The following is a 24,948-nucleotide window of genomic DNA, read 5'->3' as shown; positions in this document are numbered from 1 at the left end:
GTTTAGATAACAAGATAATATCTTATTAAAGATCCGGAACTGTTGGGTTGCTCAATAATTGCTCTAACTGGGCAATTGGACAATTTTCTGCAAAATGTTCAATTGACAACTTATCGTATCTCGTCAATCCAACATTTTTCTGCAAAATGTTCAATTGTTCACTTCATTCCAACTGAGCAATTGAACAATTTTCTGCAAAATTGTTAATTGAAAACTTATCGTATCTCGTCAATTCAACATGTTTCTGTCCAATTGAGCATTTAGAATGAAGTAAACAAATAAAAATTTTCGTCAACTCATTTTTCTGCAAAATGTTTAATTGTTCACGAATTCATTCTAAACGTAAACTTTACGTCATGTGGAACATGTGTGTGAGTTATTTGCATTCGTTCTCCCGAGCTGGGCTTAATACATTTTAATGCATCAGTTGTGTTAAGTCCTTTAACAATTTTCAAATAACTGCAGCCTATATTCGTCAATCGTTGATAGCACTCACACTATACCCTACAACGATCTTTGAACCTATTTCCGTCACGGTTACTGGTTCTATTGTACACCAGGTAAAAGCACATCAGTTAGTATAGGGTATGTATGTATCGATACTAAAGAACGTGTAATTACCGCGATACACTGCAGTTTTCTAGCTATGTAATTGAGGAAGTGATGACATGTTTTTAACTTCAAAAACGTTTCATTCTTTTATGAATCCTGGATTTCTCCTAAGTTTATGTTAATTGAATTAATGTTTCTGAATCTACAGGTTGTGAACAAATACCTTCCTTTATTCCTAGTGTTTTCAGATTATTTTGTGACAGTGTAGTTGGAATGATCTCTATTCTGCAGTCTAGCGTGTGTTATATATATAGAGAGAGATATGCCTGTGGTGCTACTACCCGGATGTTAATGTCAACAATGTACGTACGGGAGTGGACAGAAACAGCCCTTCCTCTGCCTTATACTACAAAGCACTGATATTCATTCATTCAGTCATGCAAAATTGAAGAGTAAAACCAGATGGGAAACCAGATTTATTCCAGAATGTCTGCATATTTTGATTTTTTTGGGGGAGAAGTGTGTCGGTGGACAATATACTTGACAATGTTGGATGCTATATGTACTATGCAACTAAACGTGGATCGCAGCTGGTAAAGAAAAGTCGTCAGAAAATCGACAAGGTATATATAACACTGGATCCGTAAAGCTATAGAATGCGGTCGTATTTCTGCTACAAAATAAGGGGTTTGATTAAAATGAGTTAATCGAAATGCAATGAAGTTGTTGTAAGCGACTGGACAGTGAAACTAACATATGCAACATCAATGATCATGACGATAGAGGGCAGACTGACGTATAGTCAGAGCACTAAAACAAATTGACCAAAAAAAAAAACTAGTGGGAAATACTTGGTTCTCAGGCCAAAGTGTACATCGGGTTGGTCATTCTCAAGCTCTGGAACTGCCATTTCCGGTGATCTGACAAATTTAGTTCAAACGGTTTTGGAAAGGATTTTTCTTAACTTTAAATTGATGTTAAATTCATTTTCATTGGTCACTATCTTCAATCGGACCAAGTACAATCCAATCGAATGTCTTCTAAGAAAAATACAAGTTTCGTTTTCTTCGGTGGGCAAAATGCATTTCCACTTAAGTGGAATACAATTCCACTTAAGTGGAATGCAATTCCACTTAAGTGAAATAGAATTTAGCTTAAGTAAAATGCAGTGACAAGTTGATGAATTCAGCTTAAGTAAAATACAATTAAGCTTAAGTGGAATGGTATTCCACTTAAGTGAAATAGAATTCCACTTAAGTTAAATAGTATTCTGCTTAAGTGAAATTGAACTCCACTTAAGTGAAATGTATTCGACTTAAGTCGAATTGCGAGGTAAATGTTAAAACGGCTTGCCATATGCCCGCGACACGGACGTGTATTACTTGTGTGCTTAGCACTTCGTATTCGAATGCGGAGCATTCACATCGGTTGCACAGATAAATTAATACGCGGATATATTATGCAGTGTTTGACCCACATGGCTTGCCATATACGTGTACTAGAATCCCTGACATGTAACTTAATTGAGAACTTCCAGCACCCAAACAAACACCCGAGAGATATCACTGCATAGTCTGTGACGTGGACCAATAAGCCGTAACAACGACCGATAGTCCACGCCCATTACGCTAATATGCCGCGTCGAAGTGGGAAAAATAATTCCCGCCAGAAGTCTGGATCCGCCCTGTGAATCTTTCGTCCAATGAGAGCACGAGAAAACCGAGCGACGTTTTCTCGTGTTTGTATCAAAAGATAGGCGTGCACAAACAGGAACATGTGTTCTTTTTTTTGTGGAAATTTTGACAACGTTACAACGCGTTGGTTCGCAATGAGATTTACTCAGAGTGGATACTGTCTCACTAGATCCAGGCAGCCTATTTTGTGCTTGTTACACTAGAGAAATGTCTTCGCAGAGTAAAGGTAAGTCTCTGTTTAATACTTTATGTAACTTTATGTTCAAGAATTCCGGGCTTAGTCTGTCCGGTATGTATGTTTTCAATCAGGGGCGGACTGGGTCTTAAAACCGGCCCGGGCATTTTCCACCTAGACCGGCCCATTATTCATTGATATGCTACTGACATAGTGATCGCCGTCCTGGGGGACAATCCTTAAGGAAAGGGGTGTCCCCCTACCCATTGAGATTTTTATTGAAGTTAAGGAATGCCTAGATGCAAAATGGTGCTATATTTCTCAATTTTGTAGGTTACAATAATCATTGAAAAATGGCCCCAAAATAATTTTCCAGAAGCAACACTTGATTAAACTGAGGAAAGTTAAAAATGTAAACAAAAATAGACAAACATATATGTTGTAGACTGGATTTTATTTAGTTTTTCAAAGTGTTACGAACTAACAGACTAATTAACATGGTGATTTCATGAGCTGATTCCCACAGTTAAAATATATTTCTACACAGCCCGTCTGTATTCTATTAACTAATGTGAAAATGGGCTGCAATTTTTACCAGGCTCCCCAGCCCACCAGCCCACCGGTCATTGCCTAAATGCCCGTGTGGCCAGGCCGCCACTGTTTTCAATTGAGGAGGATAAAAAATTATACAAAAAAATGGAAATTAACCGTTTTGCTTTGATACTGATTTAGATAGAAGTGTTGAAAATATGAAATTTAAATTCATGCATGGTAGTAGTGAAGTTTAAGCACTAGCGGTTCACGTCGGGGCTTCTGTGAACCTGTTAGTGAGAAAACAACTGGTTATTGTGATGGTCGGTGGAAAGAAATTTTACTGATGATCATAATACGTTTCGTCCTTTGTAAAAAATAGTTTTTGTTTGAGTATTTTTTGTTAACACTACAAATCACATCTGGAGGCACCTTTTCTTAAATATTTAATTATGATGCAGCTAGAACTTTAGACAAGAAACAATATATTAATTTTCTTGTCGCAATGCCTGCCATATACAGCAAACAACAACTTCACGACGAAATTCTATCACGGATAAAACTCTTTCCCATTAAACCAATTATCAGCCAATACTACCGACCAGTCTTAATAAGTTTTATGGCTTAGGCCTACAATAACCTGATATTTTCATTTTAAAAAGTAAATTTCCCTTCCTGCACTTACAATTTGCCAGATAAATTTGGTAATGGCAGGAAAAGTTGTCCAAACAAAGGTGGACGAATACACTTTAGTAAAGGGGACCAGTAAGATACCAAATTATTAAAGATTGCCAGCGTTCCACCGATGTGTCATTGATTGGAATTGATTTTGGAAATAAGTGTTCACATGCTAATGTGAATGTCAATTGGACAACATATCTTGCTTGGAGCTTTTATAAGTTTGTAATCGTAGACACATATTGTTTTTATCTTGCACACTTGGCTAATTACTGAGAGTTTAAAAATGCAGGATGATCTCATTTTGTAACAGCCTCAAAAGCTCTGCTATAGTAAGATTTCACATACAGAGTGCAATATACACAAAGGTGACAAAGGCGGGAAAAGTTATGCAGACGCGTTGGACGAGTACACTTTAATAAAGGGGATCAGTTATATACTAAATGATAATAGATTGACAGCGTTTCACCGATGTGTCATTGCTTGAAATTGTTTGAATTCAAGCAATCAGTGAATAGGTAACATGTTTACTTATGAGCCGTTGCTTACAATAGACTAATTCACAGCAATCCGAAAAAGTTCCGCCCGCGTATCACAGCCATACACAATGTACACACAAAAATCATATGGTGTTGTAGTACATACCGTTGTACTGGGTTGCTTACGACGCGGCAAAGTGACAATTATTTACCTCATTATTCAATGACGTTCATAGAATTTAAATATTCATACTATGGGTGGGGTTTATGCTATCCTAACGGAAAATATCTTCGAGAAAAACAACGTTCAAAGTTGTAAACTTTTAGACTTTCATTCCACATTTTGAAGTAAGCTTTGAATAGATAAGCTAGTTATGTATGTCGTTATGGCATCGTGGAGTCAATGAGGTTGAAAAAAATCATAGAAAAAGACGCTGTCTATTTTATTAGCAGAAGTATTAACGGCAACAACTGCGGTGCCCGATTAATCAAGTACCGTACGTAGATGCCCTCATAATTATCTTTAATTACCACAAGAAAATGAAAACACTGGAATATGAGCCACATGTTATGCATATCATATTTCACATTGCATACTTATTCAGAATAGTATTACATATTGTTAATCTGATAGTTTAAGTGGATATGAGGTTTTTAATAAAAACCTCATATCACAGAATTTGGATAATATATTGCAAACAATTGGGTCATGTAAGTACCACATGGGGAACAATGACAAGATATACACATTGTTTACTGTAAGCAGTGAAATACAGAATAAGGGGATCTTATAGGATAGTGAACACAAATATTTTGTGTTAATTTTTTTTTTGTGAAGGTATTTGAAGATTTATGAATCTTGGTCCTATCTATGCTACTGCAAATAGTACTGTATGTTTCAGTGTGTATTCAAGTACGATACATCTTTACAACTCTGCACTTTTGCCCATTTTGCATACCAATTTGCTATGTCATACTGGATAAATTACTCCTTAAAAGACAAAATGGTTTTGATCAGCAGATCAGGGTTGTTCTATAAATTTTGTCCAGGAAGACTGTAAATATGATTCTTACTTGCGAGAACAGTGTGTGAATGTTTAATGTATACTAATGAAATATTATTTCTTACCTGAATATTCGCCTCATGGGAAATGGAGGCTGCACTTTCATCAATGGCTTCTCCAACTGACCCTTGAACTTCTTCAGTCCTTCCCTCATCAGAAGTGCTTTCCTCACTTGTTGCTGAACTTTCCTGAAATAAAGACAATTAACATTTTACACTTTATCATGTATTTTAATGCATTTACAGGAATTCAAACTACATAGTCTAGTTAAGTTAATCATTTGCCAATTTGAAACCTAGTAATGGTATTAATACAATCCCCATCCAAAGGCAGGAAGTGAAACCCAACTTTTTACCATTTTCTGAAACACTGAGGTAGGCAAATTGATGCCACAAAGCAAAAGAAAACCTTAACCAATTAACAAAACAGAACTAACCAAAACATCAGCTCATTAATTAACACATACTGAAAAATTTCTTGGTAAACTAAGAATTAGGGGTTTCTCGGTTATTACTTCGCATGCCAATGGCATACAATCATTTGCCGTCTTATTACCATTTTGGGGGAAGTCGTTACAATAATAATGATAATAATAATATAAGTTTAATCATTGAAAAACACATTGCAATTTATTTTTCTTTCAGTAGGTGCCCGAAAATTATCAGCATATTGCCCGAATTATCACAAAAATATTTGATTGGGAGGCTGCAGCTCCACCCCCCCTCCCGCCTGTGCTCAAACTGCCAATACGAACTCCGAAGCATCGAACTGATGGACGCATGTTCGGAAAATGTGTGTTTCCATACCGTCAGCTCAAAAGGCAGCCCTATGGGCTGTGAACAATGTGAACAAGACCCAATCAAGAACAGACCCAATCCCCCAGTGCATATACCTGTTTCTTTCAACATCAGAAATGGGTACATATACCTATTGCCACAATCCAGTTACTGGAATGCTATGTAGGTTTGTTCTGGGTCGAGATAATGTAATGTTTGTCTCCTGGTACACATTGCAACATTAGACAAGCTTTGACACATCAGTATTAAGAGTTTTCCAATAGTATCTGGACATTATCTATTTTCTGGTTTTAACTCTACCGAGATGAGCACCTTGAAAAGATGAACAAAATTAAATTATCTACAGTATACAGTATATATCATGTTTGTTGCAACAAAATATTAATGCAAACTGTGTTAAGCAAATAAGCAAGTTAAGCTGATATATGTACAGCTAATATTGACCTGATTATTAACAAGTAGAGAAAGAACTTATTTTCTTTTAAGGTGGTATTTTACATCAGGCTAAATTTCATTGAGACTTGCACTAAACTCAGTTCAGTGAAAAAGGTGGAAATGCTATTGCAATGTACCGGACAGGAAATTAAGACTGAACACAAATAAAGATAGGAACAAGATGTCGTTCCGTTGTCAAAGTGCCCACATGTCTGCATGTAGGCCTGTGTTGAGTTACTTTTGTAACATTATGAGGGTGCATGGATCTACTAACACTATACCCTACAGCTAAATTCTAAGTATATAATGGTAAGCGTAATATAGCAGGTTTTGTTCAGATTGTTTGCACATTAAAGCAGATGATATTCAGATAAAAGAGAAAGCACCCCTTACCCTTAAGTTTGCAATGAAGAAATCACTCAAATACCAATATTTGCTCCATACTCTTAGGATACCTCTATCTTTAAACATTAATTGATAATGTGCCTACTTCTACCGTCTAAAATTTCACATATTTATGGTCAATTTCTCATGCAAAGTCAAACATAGTATTCAGCTGCTTCTGCTGGACATTAGTTAACATGCATTGCATAGCATTACATGAAGTATTGTGTTGCATATTCAAATGTAGAGGAAATAATTCGTCTCGCTGACATAATAAATTTCATTGTGCATGAAAATTGGAGTCTTTCCCTTGTTGTGGAAACATTTGCGTTGAACTACAGTAAGGATTTTATGCAGTACATGACACATACATACACAAGCTATGTATATTCTATGCTAGTTAATGCTTCTATTTATTTACTAAATAGGTCAATGTTACACCTGTGTATAGTCAATATTTTTTTGCAATCATCGCTATAATTGACAGTCATATTAACAATCATGTAGCCACCCCATTTTAGCCCTTCATCTTTATACTTTGATAATGATATTGTCATTTCCTAAATCATACTATCACCAATATATGTAACCGACATATCTACCAACATATATTTGTTTTACTAAATGGCAAATTTCCAAAAGTCAAAGCATACTGTATTTTATTCTCATCAACTTGTAAAAACTAGCAAAAGAGCTGTTACACGGATTATCCTGAGCTACTAAATTAATAGGACTGGTATCCTCACATTGTCGTACGTTAAAGGCTATTTTGTCAAACCCATTCGTAAGTTTGCGTATTGGTCACTTTGTGGGATCAAGGTGCATGCTTGTAATCATAAATGTCGAGGCAACACCATTTCCTATAGCAAATGACATTCATATATATTTAGAATATGTTATCATGAACACACTACCAGACATGACCATGGTCCCTGACAACGTAGGACAGGTAATATCCGCATCAGTATAAGGATCACTACTTACATAGTGATGTTAAATACAATCGTATGGTTGGTACAAAAGTACATCAGTTGATGGTGATGCGCAGGGAAATGGAAAGTTTTGTTCAAAAGAACATACTTGATTATTATTGAATAGTAACCGGCTTTAGCTAGCTTAAAGCAATCTCATCTAATTCGAGAAAACAAAAGCATTTGAAAATATTTCACCATGTGTCTCTTTTAGGAGATCCTCCTTCACCACCGATCCAATGCAGTGATCATCATCTTGAAGTTAGAGAAGACGCTCACTTCCATTTGTTCCTGAAACAAGAGCTTGAATGCATCAAACCAGGTAAGTTGGTTTAGAGAAGATGCCTTCAGTCACACCACCACTTGCCCTCACTACAACCACCAAAACAATTTTAAATATATGTGTATAAACAGTAAGTAAGATTCTTAAAAGTTAAACACATTATATGGATAAACAATGATTGATTGAGGGTTAGTGAAAAGTTTACTAGGTATTTGGAACTTGCTGTTTCAATAACATCAATGCGTTCCCGGTTTATATCTCCCATTTATGATAAAAAAAGGGGGGGGGGGGGTTGTTAGAATCGTTAGAATCACTGTTAACTGGCATCATACACAACTGGATAGACAACCGAACCAAATATAACCATGTATCTTTTGTCATCTTCTTTTAATTCTCAGAACTTCAGTTAACTGAGCTGAACCCATACAAGTGGATGACGGAGAAGGGGTTTCCCCTCACCCATCCTTCCAGCGATGATGAAACTTAATAGGCTTTATATATAACTTTAATTTCTACTTTGCAATACCAAATTTTGCAATTATTATCTTTCAAGTTTTGCTTATGCTCTTTCATGACCTTTTAACTTTCAACTATTTAAATTTGTATTTTGTAAGTACTCCTTATACACTATACGAAGATGCATTATTTGAATGTGTTTTTAGGAACAGAGTCTTCAGTTGAAAGATTTTTAACAACAGGGACTTTTACATTATATTTCTTTGTTTCTCACAAAAGGACACTTTCTCAGTACGAAAGGGGGTATTTCTACAACACTCCTGTTGAAATAGGAGGTCAATTGTCATTTGGGTCTTGTAGATATACTATAGGTCAAAGTCTGGAAACCTTTCATAACCAAATGTCCACATACATCTATGTGTCGAACAGCCAAATGTCTTTCTCAATCTGGAAATACAAATTCGTATTTCAATCAAATTGGTTCTATAATTTTCAAAATATTTTCCCCTTTAACTTGATTCCGCATTTGTTTAAGAAGAAAGGTACAGTCAAATTAGCTACGAGCAGCTGTGGTTTCGATCGCAATAACGGGTAAACAAAATGGGAACTAAGTCAAATCTAGAAATCTTCATTTGGTCTCTCAATTCTGTGTCCTCCATTTCTCCTGAATTGAGTGGTATATGTTTTGCTACCTTATACATCTTTACTGTTGATCGGTTTTGTCCGTCTGTGGTGGTATGTTTTAAACATGACCATTTTCTTGTGCCTTATAAGTAAAGACTAAAACTGAACAGTAAGTAAAGATTATGCGAACCCCGGAATCCCATCAGGTCAAAGTAGACACTGACAGCCAGATATACAATCCTTGATCGCAAATTTACAAAGCAGAACAAGACCATTGATATGTCATTGCTACCACCATGCCAGCAGATTCTTAAGCTACACATTCTTAGATCAAACTTCATTGCTAGAGAATGGCGCTCAGTTGTTATGAAAGCTGGAAAACATTGTTAACGTACAATGGATGGACAGAATCACTAGAGCTGAGATGGCCCGAGAAGGTTTAACTTAATACCTGACGATGTGCAAGAACTGTTTCTAGAAAATGATTGTGAAGACTTTCTAGGCGACAGTGATGATAAAGCAATTCAGAAGATTAAGTAATCATAATTGGTATGTACTTTAAAGCAAACAGACTTTTAAATTTGTCCCAAGTTAGAGTATTTGTATCCTATTTATACTAACGTTTTGTACAGTCAATGTAAAAATTGAAAACATTTCTGTGACGTCATCACACATTGGTACATAACTCACCCTGCAGGGGTCCTATATGGACAAAGTGGTGTCAAAATGTGCGCAAGACGTGGGGAAAAAGTCATGATAGAATTTAGTTCATATCTCAAACGGTTCAAATCCGTGGCAAAAACTGTCATAATGCTCCTCCCAGTGCAGTTAGGGTTAAATAGGGGGTACTTTAGAGACCCCTTAATACTCCCCCACCACCACAGTGTTACCACATCCAATATATAAGGTTTAATTAACTAACTCGGTTTGCATTTTGAGGTTAATAAGAGTTTGTTTTATCTTATTAGAGTGTAAATGTAACTAATGGTTATTTTTCCCTTCAAAAATGGACCCCCCCCCCGAAAAAAACCTTTACGGGGGTGCGTTCGGGATTTGGGCTTTTAACCCAAGATATTCTTATTCCTTATGAAATTATGGTCTAGAAAAACCACATTTTATCCTTTTTGTGTGTAAATGTAACCTCTGGTATTTTTTCCTTAAAAAATGGCCCCCAGAAAAAAAAAACCCTTTTCGGGGACTGCGTTCAGGATTTGGGCTTTTAATCCAAGATATTCTTTTTCCTTATGAAATTCTGGTTTAGATATACCACATGAGATAATTCCTCCTTCCAGGTGTTACCTAGCTCATTCATAGCCTGGTCTGTTTTAAGTACTTCCGCGTTACAGCCAAACAGTGCATAAAAGCAACTTCACACACTGAGGCTTTCTCTATATGCGAAGAGAAGACAAAGTAAACGCCAGCTAAAAACTATTGAGTTATTATTATTTTTTGTATATATATATATATATATATATATATATATATATATATATATATATATATATATATTTATTTATCGCCAATTGTGCACAATGGGAAAGGAAGTCTCATATAAAGTCTTAAAAAGATTTAAGAAGGTAGGAGACTCCCTAGGAGAAAAAAAATATATATATATACAAATATATGTAATACAGTATAGGTAAGGATTAAATATACAGTAATTTTGAAGTTATAGACTTCAAATTTTTTGATAGATCATTCCAAATTTGTATTGCTCTGTTACGAAGACCGAATTTCCCTATGTTACTATGGTAAAAATTGCAATGAGCGCTGTAGGATTGTCTTGTGTGATGGTTATGTAAGACTCTGTTACTACATTAAAAGTCTCTATATGCGAAGAGACTACAAAGTAAAAGCCAAATATAAACTATTGGGTGATCCTCCTTATCTACTCTGTATTTGTACTTGTATTTGTGTTCTTGTGTTTTATTCATTTTTGTCATTTACTCATCCCGCTATTCTGTGCGTGGTCATTCATTCATCTATTCATTTCTGTTGAAAGTCTGTTGAAAGTACTTCCGCGTTACAGCCAAACAGTGCATAAAAGCAACTTCACACACTTAGGCTTTCTCTATTTGCGAAGAGATAACAAAAGTAAAAGCCAGCTAAAAACTATTGAGTGTTTTGTTGTTGTATATATATATATATTTTACCGCCAATTGTGTACAATGGGAAAGGAAGTCTCATATAAAGTCTTAAAAAGACTTAACAACACTCTTAAAATTGTTGGGCAAATTATTGCCCAACCTGGGCAATTATTTACACAACCGTTGGGTCCGTATGCCTCCTGGTTGATATTGGGCAAAAAAGTGCCCAACTAAGTTGGTTAATGATTTTGCCCAGCAAACGGTTAAATAAATACCCAACACCTTTGCCCAACACCTTTGCCCAACGCCTTTACCCAACAATGTTGGTCAGCGATTTGCCCAATGGTTGTGTGAAACCTTTTACCAATGGATTTTTCTTTACCCAATGATTCTTGCCCAACAGCTAGTTAAAAATAATAATGGTTGGTTAACTAATACAATACCAACATTGGATTGTAAACATTTTTCATACAACTGGGTTTATTTAATAGGTTATAAAGCTTAAACAGAGAATGATAAAGAACAAACAAGTAATACATGTTTTTCATACTTTTATTTTTTCTGGTCTTTGCCGACTTCAGATTGTTCCTCCGGTATGAATTCTCACAGCATTCAGTGCTTGACCTCTATTTACCTAGTTAAATGATCTGTGACTTCCATCCAAAGCAATAATTTCATAAACTCACAATGGGGATAAACACATATTAACAATATTAAAGCTGAAAATATTAGCTATCCATATTTTGCCATTGTTTACTACATTCATTTCTTGAAATGTGTTGACCACAGAAGACCTCCTGTATGTTGACATCAACTACACAAGGTACAGGTGCAACACACAATCATGTACAGCTTAATGTTGGTCTCTTTCAAGCAACTCTGGTCAATTGAAGCTAACCATTTTATGTTTTAAACAAGGACACACAAACCGAAAAATATTGATACACCATTGTATCTGCAATTGCTTTAACAGGAGCCAAGGCATATTTTGCTAACATTTTGATTGTGCTTAGATGCTTGATGAACTGTGAAATTTAGACATCTTTTCAAACAAAAGCCAAATGGTTACACATCCCACATTGATTCTACATACTAGAAATAAAAGCAGCTTCAAGATCACAATTATAAGTGATCATATAGGGACACTGCTGGCACCTGATCTGTTAAACACACAAAATTAAATGTTTGTTTGATATACCAACCCTGCCTCAACCTTTCACAACTGTATACAATAACAAATCTACCCCCACCCCCCCCCCCCCAAAAAAAATACAGATTTTTTGTAGGTACAGTTTGCCAAGGCAAACAGTTACTATTTCCCTTTAATATTTAAATATATATATGAAACTAAAGCAACCTTAAAATGTAAACATGTCAGGTTAATACCGAGAAACCATTTGAAAAGTTTGTTGCAGACACTTTGACCCTTAAACACTTCTGTTTGCTACGAAAGCTCCAAAGGCACCCAGTGAACGACTTTTGATAAAACCAAGTTCATATACCTCAGCATGAAAAAACTCCCAAACCCCCTTACATTGAGTTTGGAAGTTAATGTCCAACACATAATGACTTTAAAACAAATAGTCTACTGCCGTTAGGAGTGAGGACTGCATTATTGGACGTCTCTCAATTATCACAAAAAAATGCTGAGGGGAACCTTTGCTCTCTCCTAAGCACAGAAGGAATGGCTGTGGTCGCTCATCCTTCGATATTGTCTTGCAGTAGTCCTCTAACACTTGTCACCGACTGCAAATTAAAGAAAATAAACTCCTCGAGCTGCAAATAAAATGTAACAAAAACAGGTGGATAGACAGAGTTTTAAGACTTCTGCACAATGCTATGATACTGTGGACCAGTATAATTAAAAAGAAAAAACAGGTCAGGAAAGTCAACATAGTTATCTTGAAGGTTTTCAAAGTGTAACGCCCACCCCATTAATGTCAAATGACCTTTCCCTTGCACTATCAAGTACCGGATCACTTCATTATTATGACCAGGGTTTACATACCGACGATGAAATTTATTGAACCTTCCCCCAATTTCATCACTAGTCTAATTTAAAAAAAAATTGCCCTGGTGGCTTCTAATGACCTCTGACCTCTACTATAATCAATGGGATTCATGTACTCATGTTGGCAAACCTATATGCATCACATATGAGATTCATCTAACTTTCACTCTTTAAGTTAGCATATTTTCAAGGTTTTAAGTGTTTGGCCCTTGTTAACCTCACATGACCTTTGACCACTAGCACAATAAGTAGCATTCTTCTACTCACTATAAACAACAACACACCAAGTTTATGAGGTTAAACAAAGTTTCAGCTGAGCTGGTGTGAACCAAAAGGTGTACCACCAAAAGAATACCCAAAAAATATATATAATTAATGATTTTGCTTACTGGCTGATCGTCTATATGAATGCTTGAAGGCAACTAGTCACCGTAGCAGATCCGCTTTTCTTTGCCCATCCTCAAAAAAGCAATGGCAACAGAAAGAAAGCTAAGTTCTTCTTTTCATCTGTAAAATAGATTAAGGCAAGAAATGAGAATGCTTGCAGGTATAAACGACAAAAATATTAATAAGGCACATTATAGTCTGACCATATAAAACTTCAAGGACTGAGGATAAAATTCAAGGGATCTACACCGCCCTAAATGTGCTCCACAACTTTATGCTCATACACATTAATAACAGCAACATGAAAGTTAATGTGGCATGTGTACTCATAGGGGACCTACACATTTGTTTTAGAAGACTTAATTACCTACCCTACACACTAATTTCAAGCCAAATTTTATAAGACTTTGAAGGAAAAAAATGAAAAAGCTCATAGTATGTGCTAACCTTTCATTGACACAGTCGTACTAAAATCTGAATACAATTGTCCAAAGATTTTTGGAAAAATCAACTTCTAGACGTTTTAACATGTTTAATCTTCCTGCTCATAAATCATCTTGAGAAGAGTACAAAACACAACAAGCTAATTTCTTTTCCTCAGCATTGGAAAAGTATACACATAAGGAATCAATCTCATTGGCCATTTTCAAGTTTGTGCTTATCGACAGTAGAATTAATCCAAATATTATATTCAATTGAGCATTAATGAGTAAACAAGGCTAATAATGAGGTTTTCAGTCATTACTCCTGCTGTCAAAAAAATCATTTCACTTGTTGAGAAATCAACAGGAATTATTCAAACCCTATGTGGAACAGGCAAACAACACTGATACATGTCCAAGTGACTGTCATTGAGTTAATATTATAACAGGGCTGGGTCTCACTTCAACCACACACAAACCCGAACACGACTACAAATAAAATAGTAGCCAATTAATCATATTGAGTGCAATGTTTGGAGAAAGTTTGCAGAAAGGTTCAGAAGCCACCATTTGACATTAACCAGCTGATTTGGTCAATTCAGATCAGTTGATTTTGATAGATTTTTAAAAAGTAACAAACCACCAAAAACATATTTTGAAGGTTAATCCAAATATTGACCCATCTTTACAGACATACTGGAAAGAGAAACTATATTGTCATGGCATAAGCTCTGAATGAAGCTAGCTATGAATTCACAGGCCATGACTATACAATAAATTTGGCTTACCATCAGTCAGTGCATCCAACGTCTTCTCTAAATGCAAAAAGTTCGGCCAGTTTGGGATGATCGCCTGTATAGCACAAAATGTCCATTGTCAAATATCCCACTCTGTTGTATAATTTGTTGGCAGTTGGTTTTTGTAATAATTCGAAGTCCTGTATGTTCTACTTGTAGGAAAGAGAAAAATATGCAAACAGCATTATAGGCCTATAACATTACTAGCGCTGATGTTCTATGCTATACTAATATTATTATAGCCTAGAACTCATTAAATGCCAGGCCTAACTTAGGCTTCTTTGAAGTTTGAAAAACCCTCGAAGTTCGGACACCCCTAACGAATGCATGATTTCACCATGGCACAAATAGGCTACAATAGGATCAATTTGACGAAACCTATGAAGCGACTTTTTTTCTAACGAGAATGTTTCTTCTGCCATCGATAGTATCATTTTAAAAGAAGTGTGAACAGATACAATTCTAGAGCATTTTAGTGCTAAAGTGTTCGAACTTCGAAGGGTCCATTATTTATACTACTGTATGTACGTACTACTACTAGCATTAACAACGTACGTGTAAGTCTAACATTAGGCCTAAGTTATGACAGGCTAGGTCTAACGTTAAGCTAATAAGGGTTCATGTGGTCATTTGCCGTATAAAACTTAAAAGAAAAAAAGGGAGTACAATTTATGATTTACAACGAAAATGTGCTACAATGAAACCTTGTCTAGCCAAGATATAGGCTAGAGAGACCTGGTGCATACGCATAGCTTACCGTAAGTTGACAAGCATCTGTATTACACAGGCGTTCGCAACGTTAATACAATGTGAGGCCTAGTTACACACTTGCGGGCGCGCCTGTGGCGCCTGTCAATCGCTTCACTACAAGCTAGCCTAACGTAATACAACTATGCTGGAAATACAATTAGTATTAGTAGCCTTTAAGGCCGGGTCACATCTGCGCGATTCAACACGCGATTCAACTCGCAACTAAAATCACGCGCATCAGAAAAGTTGCTTCTGAGAAGTTGCGCTGATTAGGACATTGCTTTATTGCAAATCAACCCAAATCGACGGCGCAACTTTTATTGCGCAACAAGTTGATACCCGTGTCTAACTACGCGATTCAACCTTCAATTGTATTGCGAGTTGCAGATGCGACCCGGGCTTTACGTATGCCTGGTATAGTCTACATGTAGCACCGAGAGAACGAACGATCATTCGATACCACTAATATGTAGAGATCGCAGTGTTCGATGCACACACCAAGCAGAGGATTGTTTTTCTTTACGCTCACCTTCAAATGTAGCACATAACTCTGGCATTTCCCACCTCTTGAGTACTGCGCTTACAAATTCGTCAGCCATTGTGTAAATTATAACACGTTCAGGCGCGGCGGAACGGAAAAATTATTGGGGGGGGGGCTAATGTGTGGAGACTATCTAAGCGGAGCGCCACCATCGGTTGGCGCGGAGCGTACAAAAAATTTTGGGGTTTTTTCAAACCCCCAGATGGCCGGAAACGGCACTTTCCGAGTGTTTTATGCTGCGAATACCTAGCCCTAAAATATGGGTCTCAAGCCTGCAATTTCTCAGATTGCACGTAAAAGTCTGTAAAAACATTGTAATTTGTATATTCGATGGTTTTTTAAGAGAGTAGCTATTACTCGTCGTAGTGTACTCGCAAAGATGTTTTTGAGTGTAGTGAGGGCAGTGGCGGAGCTAGAGTATTGGTCAGGGAGGGCAAGAATGGTCTGTAGGGGCGCTTTCGACACTATCTAAGCGGAGCGCCACCACAGGTTGGCGCGGAGCGTACAGAATATTTTTGAGTAAAGATACTCCCTAGATTGCAGGAAATGACCCTTTCCGGGGCCTTGCTAATTGCAGATAAACGGAGAATAAATAGGTGTCGTCGCCATTTTGTCGGAAAATTACACTAACAGAATATGACAAATGTCAATAGGTATATGAGAGCGCAATAAAATAGTCAAAAATCGCGAATAAGTAAAAAGTTGTGAAAAGCTGAAAAGGGCGCCAGCAGTCCATTTGAGTCCGTCAGGGGGGGGGGGGGCATCCGCCCCCTGACTGTATATATGGACGCTCCGCCACTAAGTAAGGGGATGTTGGAGAACTGGCTGAAATGAGGCAAGTCATTGGCCTAAGACGAAGTTGTGTTACGCTTACCGGTACTCACACTCACTGCTTCCACTTTTCACGGGGCGTGAAGACGCGGTTGGGGTGACAATGTGGTCTATAGCCAGGGGACGGGCCGAGGGTCCCCCAGCAATTACTAAAATTATTACACCTATAGAGTATACGTGTGCATCGGACAGATCGACAAGTATGCATTGAAAAATGGGCAGATGCACGTTTCGGAGCCTTGGTAAATATTGGGGGGGGCTTATCATGCATTTGCCCCCTCAACTTTTTTATTGGGGGGGGGCTGAGCCCCCCAAGCCCCCCCCCCGGTTCCGCCGCCACTGAACACGTTCACTATATACGATCTACTCATGATGCATGCACATCGCGAAGAGTACAAGTATAGTAATGGCGCAAAAATGCTGGTTTTTGCACAACATTGGGCAAATCAAGCTTGTTTGCCCAACAGAAAGTAACAACAAACTACATCTTAATTTTTGCACGACAAAGTTTACCCATATCAGTTGTGTAATTTCTTTTACCCAGTTGTTGGTTAATATTTACTCTTATTGGGCAATGCTTTGTTTGCTCAACCAGTTTTGCCCAACAGTTTTTAGAGTGAAGGTAGGAGACTCCCTGGGAGAAAAAATATATATACAAATATATGTAATACAGTATAGGTAAGGATTAAATATACAGTAATTTTGAAGTTATAGACTTCAAGTTTTTTGAGAGATCATTTCAAATTTGTATTGCTCTATTACGAAGACCGAATTTCCCTATGTTACTATGGTAAAAATTGCAATGAGCGCTGTAGAATTGTCTTGTGTGATGGTTATGTAAGACTCTGTTACTACATATAAAGTCTCTATATGCGAAGAGATTAAAAAGTAAAAGCCAACTATAAACTATTGGGTGATCCTCATTATCTACTCTGTATTTGTAATTATATTTGTGTTCTTGTGTTTTATTCATTTTTGTCATTTACTCATCCCGCTATTCTGTGCGTGTTTCTGTCCCTTCTGTTACTGTTACTTGTCATTCAGCCTCTGAAGAAGATCCTGTTACTGGGATCGAAACGTCAGGCCAACTTGCTTTTACACATACATATAAAGTCATTAAAAGCGACTGGCATGTAATCCATTCCATGCTTTGTAAGCAAAGGTAGCAACCTTGACTGTTATAATATCACCAAGTTTTAATAAATTTAGGGACTTGAATATTCCACTAGTATGTTCAAGTGGTGGGGCATTAGCAATGTGACGTATAGCCCTCTTTTGGAGAATATTTATGCGGTCAATGTTAACATTGTATGTACCAGACCAAATAGTTGTACAGTAGGATAGGTGAGGCAGAACTAATGTTTGATATAGCATTCTAAGTACATGTTGTGTGGGAAAATTTTCAGTTTAGATAATATACCAGTATTTTTAGCTACAATGTTACATACTGACGAAATATGGCTATTCCAAGAAAGTTTGCTATCAATATTAATACCAAGAAACTTAGTTTCAGTTACACATTTAGTTATTTTACCGTTCATCGTAATATCCTTATCCCAACGAACTGCTCTACTACTACTAAAAACAATGTACTAAGTCTTATCAATAATAATTCTTAATTTGTTTGCTGCGAACCAATCACAGAACTTATCCAGTTTATAAGAGAGAGTACTTTGGAGTGAATTTACGTTCTTCGAGTGAAAGAAAAGATTGGTGTCATTTGTAAATAAAACTGTATGAGCGATGTTGGAGACATGGCAGATATAATTAACGTATATAATAAACAACAAAGGAACTAATACAGAGCCCTGAGGCACACCACAGGCGATTTCACCTAGTCCAGAATTTGAATTCTTGTATGTAGTGTATTGTAACCTATTTGTGACATAACTGTCTAGCCAATTTAGGGTAGTTCCTCTGATTCCGTAGAAAGATAATTTGGATAATAAAATGGAGTGGTTAATTGTGTCGAATGCTTTGGACAGGTCGAGGAAGACGCCGATGCAAGTGTTGTCATTATCGAGATTAATGTAAAGTCTGTCAATAGCATCTGCCAGAGCAAGTTCAGTAGAATGACCAGGGCGGAAAACATACTGTTGGTTACAAAGAATGTTGAACTTGCACATAAAACCGAAAATATGATTGAACATTAACCGTTCAATCAGTTTTGAAAAACACGATAACAGTGATATAGGGCGATTATTTTGATAAGAACTCATGTCACCTTTCTTGAAGATAGGTACTACTTTTGCGACTTTGAGTTTGTTAGGAAATATGCCAGTATTAAAAGAGATATTACAGGCGTGTGTCATGGGTTTGGCAATAAAATAAAATAAATAACATGTTTGATAATACCTGGCTTAAAACCATCGTTGCATGCTTCCTTATTTGATTTTAAGTTCCAGCTTGCTATTTTAATTAATGAACTCAGCTTCAGTATCAGATAACGTAAAAGAAAATTGCTGTCTTCTCTTACTTAATATCTCTTGTTAGTTTCGCATTCGCCATACTCATGTGCAATGGTTAAGATTGGTTTCTAACAAAGCACTGAAAATAAAAGTAGTTACAGTCAACTGTCATGTAGCCTTAGAATTATTTATCAGTTTCAGTTTATTTTTGTGCCAAAGGTTAAGTCGTTTCTAATTAGTTCATTTCAGTGAAAGGTAATTAGACCAGCCTATGAATGAGCTAGGTATCACCTGGAGGGAGGATTTGACCACCCCCCCAACGAGAAAGAAACCACCCTTTTCGGGGGGTGAGTACAGGATTTGGGCTTTTTATCCAAGATATTCTTATTCCTTATGAAATTTTGGTCTAGAAAAACCACATGAGATAAATCCTCCTTCCAGGTGATACCTAGCTCATTCATAGCCTGGTCTACCAGACTTAATGCTATTAAGAACGGGTAACAACATACATGTATGAAATCAAGGGACTATAAAGCTTAACAACTGGTCTATGTTGTTACCTTTTGTTGAATGTAAAGGTGTCTTCACAAGATTGTTTATCGATGGGGTGGGTTGGCAGGGGGAAACCATGCTCCGGAGGAAGTATAACGTCGCAACCCAGTACAATAATTGTGGTTGCGTCCCTTTTCAGTGTTAGTTCTTAGACATTTAGGACTAGCATATTATTAACAATCTTTACCAGTACCCCTTTATCATTACTTGACTCAATTATATGTCTTTAACAGCTTCTCAATCAACTACAGGAAATTCCCATATTGTTTAGTGGAACGTTATGTTTTAATTGTTTCCTGATATTCAGGATATTAAATAGAGAGGAAGTGTAGAAAAGAGGAAATAACGAATTGTATATGAAAAGATATTTGTTTTCCTTTTTGTTTCTTTTCTTTTCTTTTGTTTTTGTTTTGGTAGGTTAAGGGAGAATGAATCCCAATTTAATGATTGTTTATATTAGGTCAGTTTGGTTACGTTGCAATACATTCTAATATGTTTGATAATTAGATTAAATCTTTTGTTCTGATCATTGCCTTACCTGATTAAGCGACATATATTATATAGGGCGCTGCTTCGACTTTTGCAATTCTAACAAATTTATAATGTTACCCCTGGAAATTTTTTTGCACTCCTTCGTAACATTAAATGTAGATTGTCACTCTGATATCTGTTGGCATAGAAACCTATAAAATATTTCGCAATATGGTTGCAATCTGTCACCTTGTCAGGTAGCGAGATTTTACATTGTTATACGTAATGGTATAGAGTACTATAACAATTTTTAAAACGTGAAATTTTCATATGCCAACAAACAGTGCAAATATTTATGTACTTTTTGTAACATTTGAGCTGAATATGACCAAAATGGCGACCAGACTATCAGGCGCGGATTCAGGGAGGGAATTAGGGATTTTACATACCCCCCCCCACACTTCATTTTTTTTTAAATTTAGTTATGGCCATGTACCTTTGTGAAATGGCAGAAGTGAATGAAAGATTTTTATAATAGGAAGAGATGCAATCTGGTGTCATTGAATAAGATTTGGCGGTGTACATCAGTAGCAGTGGTCAAATTCTTCCCTGTGTGAATGTGAACAAATCCCATTTCTCCCAAATAACGAAGGCGGGGGGGGGGGGGGTGGGGGTGGGCAGGGGGTCCATTTGCACGCCAACGTTTGGGAAGTGAGTAAAGTTTGTACTAGTTATAAGAGACATATATTAGACATAATGTATTTTGTAAGGAAGACAATATTTTTATCGTGTATGTTGATTATTAATTATAGTAAAGTACTTCAGTGGCTTTCCCAACTTGTTTTGTAACTCAGTTCACAAAGACACACGTGCTGCCTGTCACATCTTCCGCTGCGTTGCGTTACCCGGTCACAATGGTCCCACCATTACCTCATAGAATAAAGGCAAAAGTTTGTGCCACCCTTTTCTGGTTCCTTAATATACCACAATGGCAACCTCCCTACGCCATTCACATACCTACCCCATCCCCTGAAAATTGTCTACATCAGTGACTAAATTCTCGCAAACAACAATTATATAGTTAACAACTTGTTTTAGATGTTTTCAGGATGGCTCGATATACAGTTCCCTGGTAACAGTTACAAAGTTAACTATCAAATATTTGCTGATATCACCAAATAATTGGTGATATCAGCAAATATTTGTTGATATCAGCAATTATTTGATGATATCTTCATATGATCTGATGATAGCAGCAAATAATTGTTGATATCAATATCGAATAAAAAGTAAAACGGCTTGCCGTACGGCAGTTCTATAGAACTGAAAACAGAAGCTGCTTCCACAAAAGGTATAGTGCAGAATTGGACCACCAATACGTGCAAATTAAGATGATACGTAGCCCTAAAAATAAAGTAATTTGAGCTTACCTTGGTGAGAATCTCGGTCGTCTTCTTTCTCATCGTTTCTGTTCTGTGACGTGTCTAGTACAATGACGTCAGTCGGCTGTAGGTTGAGGCTGTAATTTATTCAAAATTATGTTTGATTCTCATTATTAGCACCGATTTGAATATCTTTTTATTATTGTTCAAGAATGATACAATAAAATTAACTATGAACAATAAACCTATATACTATATAGGCTCATAATGTTGTCCTCTTTTCAACCTTAACCTTTGCCTAGCTATCCCCACATCTGAAATAGAGGGCGCTAGCAACATATCGCCTTCAGAGCCATATATAGAGATACGGCTCTGATCACATTATTTTTTTCTTAAGCTTTTTTTCCACTTCTGCTTTCCCCTTTCTTCCGGGCGACATCACATACAACTTGAACAAAAAAAGTAAGGAAGAAGTAATATTATTAATCTATTGTAACAACAATTCATTTATTTTACAATTTATCATTCACTTGATATTCCTTCTAAGATTATGCATAGATCACTTACAATTTGATGACGTCAGTCAAGTTATGCAAAACCTATTTAACTTGGCAGGTATTAACTCACCTTTGAGGTCAAGGGTCAATCCATGGCAGAAGTGCGAGGTCTGTAAACCACAACTTCCATTCCAGCAGGCGCAAAATCCTTCCTGTGTTTCTGAGTCGTGATTGTGATGAATAGAGGGCAGCAAAGCATGTTTTGAAACACGCGAGCAAGGTCACAAGCAGCTATTGAAAAGACAAGAAAGGGCAGATTGCCAAATGCGCATGTTCAGATTTTAAAATAACAACTTTTTATACTTTTGTTTCTCCAGAATAAAGAACGGGGGAGTCAGATGTCATCTACTCAAATTTGCTGACCAAGCCCACCTGTTACGTCGCATTTTAACGACAAATGGAATGTTAGGGCGACATTATTATTAGCGATTGATTAAACCTTCCAAGATGAAAATACCTAGAAAAGTTTTCATCGTAATTTTGTATTAAATAGAAATGGAAAGGAATTTATTTCTCCTTACCTGTTTTGAGGGTTGAGTCAGTTCTCTCTACCAGTTGTTCTTCGCTGTCCACAATAACTGTTTCATTAGCTATAACCTATCATATCGAAAAGTGATCTCTTGATTGCAAATATTCGAAGTCCAGTTAACACAATATATCACGTGACATCATCAATGCCAATTAAAATAATTATTAGACCTTTACCCTCACCTGAAAATGTAACTTTTCTCTCGTATCAAGACATGAGGTCTTGAGTTCTTTCAGATCTTGATGTATTTTCTTGGCGGCCATGATGGTATCAGAGGATCGAGCAACGTCACGAGCGGCTGTCAAGAGAAAATTGTGACGTCATCAACTTTAAATAATATACTGTTAGACGGGGATATAAATTTGGTGAGTAAAACGAATCTGGGTATTGCCTTTTATCTGATTTTCGACCACGCCATACATTAACGTAACAAAGAAGCAATCTTTCATTCAGTATGCAAGGTCTCTTTTCAATTCTTTGAATGTGGATGTGGATTTGAATGTGGTCATCATTTACAAACATAACCGTTAGGCCTATGTCATATTTACATCGAAGTATATTTTAAATGTGAGGAATAATCGATGATTTGTGAACGTTAATGATCAGAGGGAATCAATGACGAATGAATGCCTATCCAGCTTTCACCCGATGACCCGAACTCTCGTATCCTGATCCCCATCCCATAATATCCCTCGCACCCCGCCCGTGACCCAACGATGACATATTAAAGGGACAACTTACCGGTAACATCAACCCAAAAGTTTAGCAAACGGAGCGGCGGTCGAAAGGGAACGAGTTCCTTTCTGGTCTTTGTTGGATTCGCTATAACAGAATAAAACGTACCGTACATGGTTAACGAATGGTTTAGGTAAGGATGTTCGGTTTAAAATAACAGTATATAAAGTGTTATGAAGGAAGCAACTGTCAACTGGAAGTACTCATGTAAGCAAGGTCAATCTAAGGTCTAAGGTTGATTGAGACATATATCAAAGAGGCAGATGAGGACATTATTACTTGCGGTAGTCTGGTCCTGTCCTAGAGGAAAACAAAATAGTACAAGATGAACCAGACAATTCATCTCCTCACATGGAGTATTCTTACTGAATGTTATAGTTATGCATATACCTATATACTATGTAATGAACACCTAAGGATGAAAAAGATCATGTTAGCAATGCCTACTTACATCGCATGTTGATACTTTTAAGTAACTTTAATCATGCGCTTATATGACTTTACCGGGGTGCCAACCCGGCCTATATAATATATGTGTGACAATACCAGGGTGTCTAACCGGCCTATTAAATATATGTGTGACATTACGAGATGAGATACAAAACTACGGTGAGTGAAAGTAAAACAGCCAATGCTTGTTTTTTTTTATAAATATATCACTATATATATACATATATTGATATGAGCGTATACGTAAAATATATGTATCTCTTTCTTCTGAATTTGAGGAGTGACGGACTCTCATGTAATCTCTTCAAGTGTTTGTAGCTGTAAATGGATCTGCTAACAAAAACAATATTGGTAAGATGGTTTGTACTGGTGGTTATACTAATTGAGGGTTTGCGAATATACTTTCCGACAATGTTTCTTACTGAATTTTTACACTGAAAGAAAGGAAGGCCATACAGTGCACGTCAACAACAGCAGCTTCATGAATTAACCATCAGATCATAGGAATGCACGTTACCACTATCACATGATTTTTCTAAAAAAAATGAGCATTATTTAGGTTTGATTACACTACTGAATGAAATCATCAATTATTCACGTTGAATCGTTACCACATTGCTTGGCTAAAACTGAAGAATTATGGCAAGGTATTAAGAAGGCTAAGATGGTTTACATTATATGCGCTGATGGTAACAAATCCGTTGAAGGACTTAACGTCACGTGGAACATGTGGGTGAGTTTTTTTGCATTCGATCGTTCTCCAAAGTTGGGTTAAATACATTTCCATGCATCAGTTGTGTTAAGTCCGTTAACAATTTTCAAATAAATGCCGCCTATATCACCCCATGTGACATATATTACCCCGTACTCTATAACGATCTTTGAACCGTCTGTCAATACAGCTGTCGGATGTAC

The 24,948-nt window shown here is 36.7% G+C and overlaps 1 protein-coding gene and 1 long non-coding RNA gene across 2 annotated transcripts in view; one reads left to right on the top strand and one right to left on the bottom strand.

Moving 5' to 3' along the window:
- The first annotated feature begins 525 nt into the window (after window positions 1-525).
- Window positions 526-24,948, top strand: part of LOC139981552 (uncharacterized) — a 35,201-nt gene continuing 10,778 nt past the window's right edge. The window contains exons 1-2 of the mRNA XM_071994024.1: window positions 526-2,472; window positions 7,975-8,082. Coding sequence (XP_071850125.1) covers window positions 2,454-2,472; window positions 7,975-8,082 — 127 coding nt within the window. The 5' untranslated portion in view covers window positions 526-2,453. The remainder of the gene's footprint in view (window positions 2,473-7,974; window positions 8,083-24,948) is intronic.
- LOC139981554 (uncharacterized) lies at window positions 12,365-15,009 on the bottom strand. Its single transcript, XR_011797889.1, has 3 exons — window positions 14,819-15,009; window positions 13,611-13,728; window positions 12,365-12,956 (listed from the first exon to the last, which is right to left on the bottom strand). It is a non-coding gene; the product is annotated as an uncharacterized lncRNA (long non-coding RNA).

The sequence above is a fragment of the Apostichopus japonicus genome, chromosome 15, assembly GCF_037975245.1.
Source record: "Apostichopus japonicus isolate 1M-3 chromosome 15, ASM3797524v1, whole genome shotgun sequence".
In the NCBI taxonomy this organism is placed as follows: domain Eukaryota; kingdom Metazoa; phylum Echinodermata; class Holothuroidea; order Aspidochirotida; family Stichopodidae; genus Apostichopus; species Apostichopus japonicus.
Note: the sequence above shows the minus strand (reverse complement) of the source record. Positions and strands in the feature narration are given on the sequence as shown.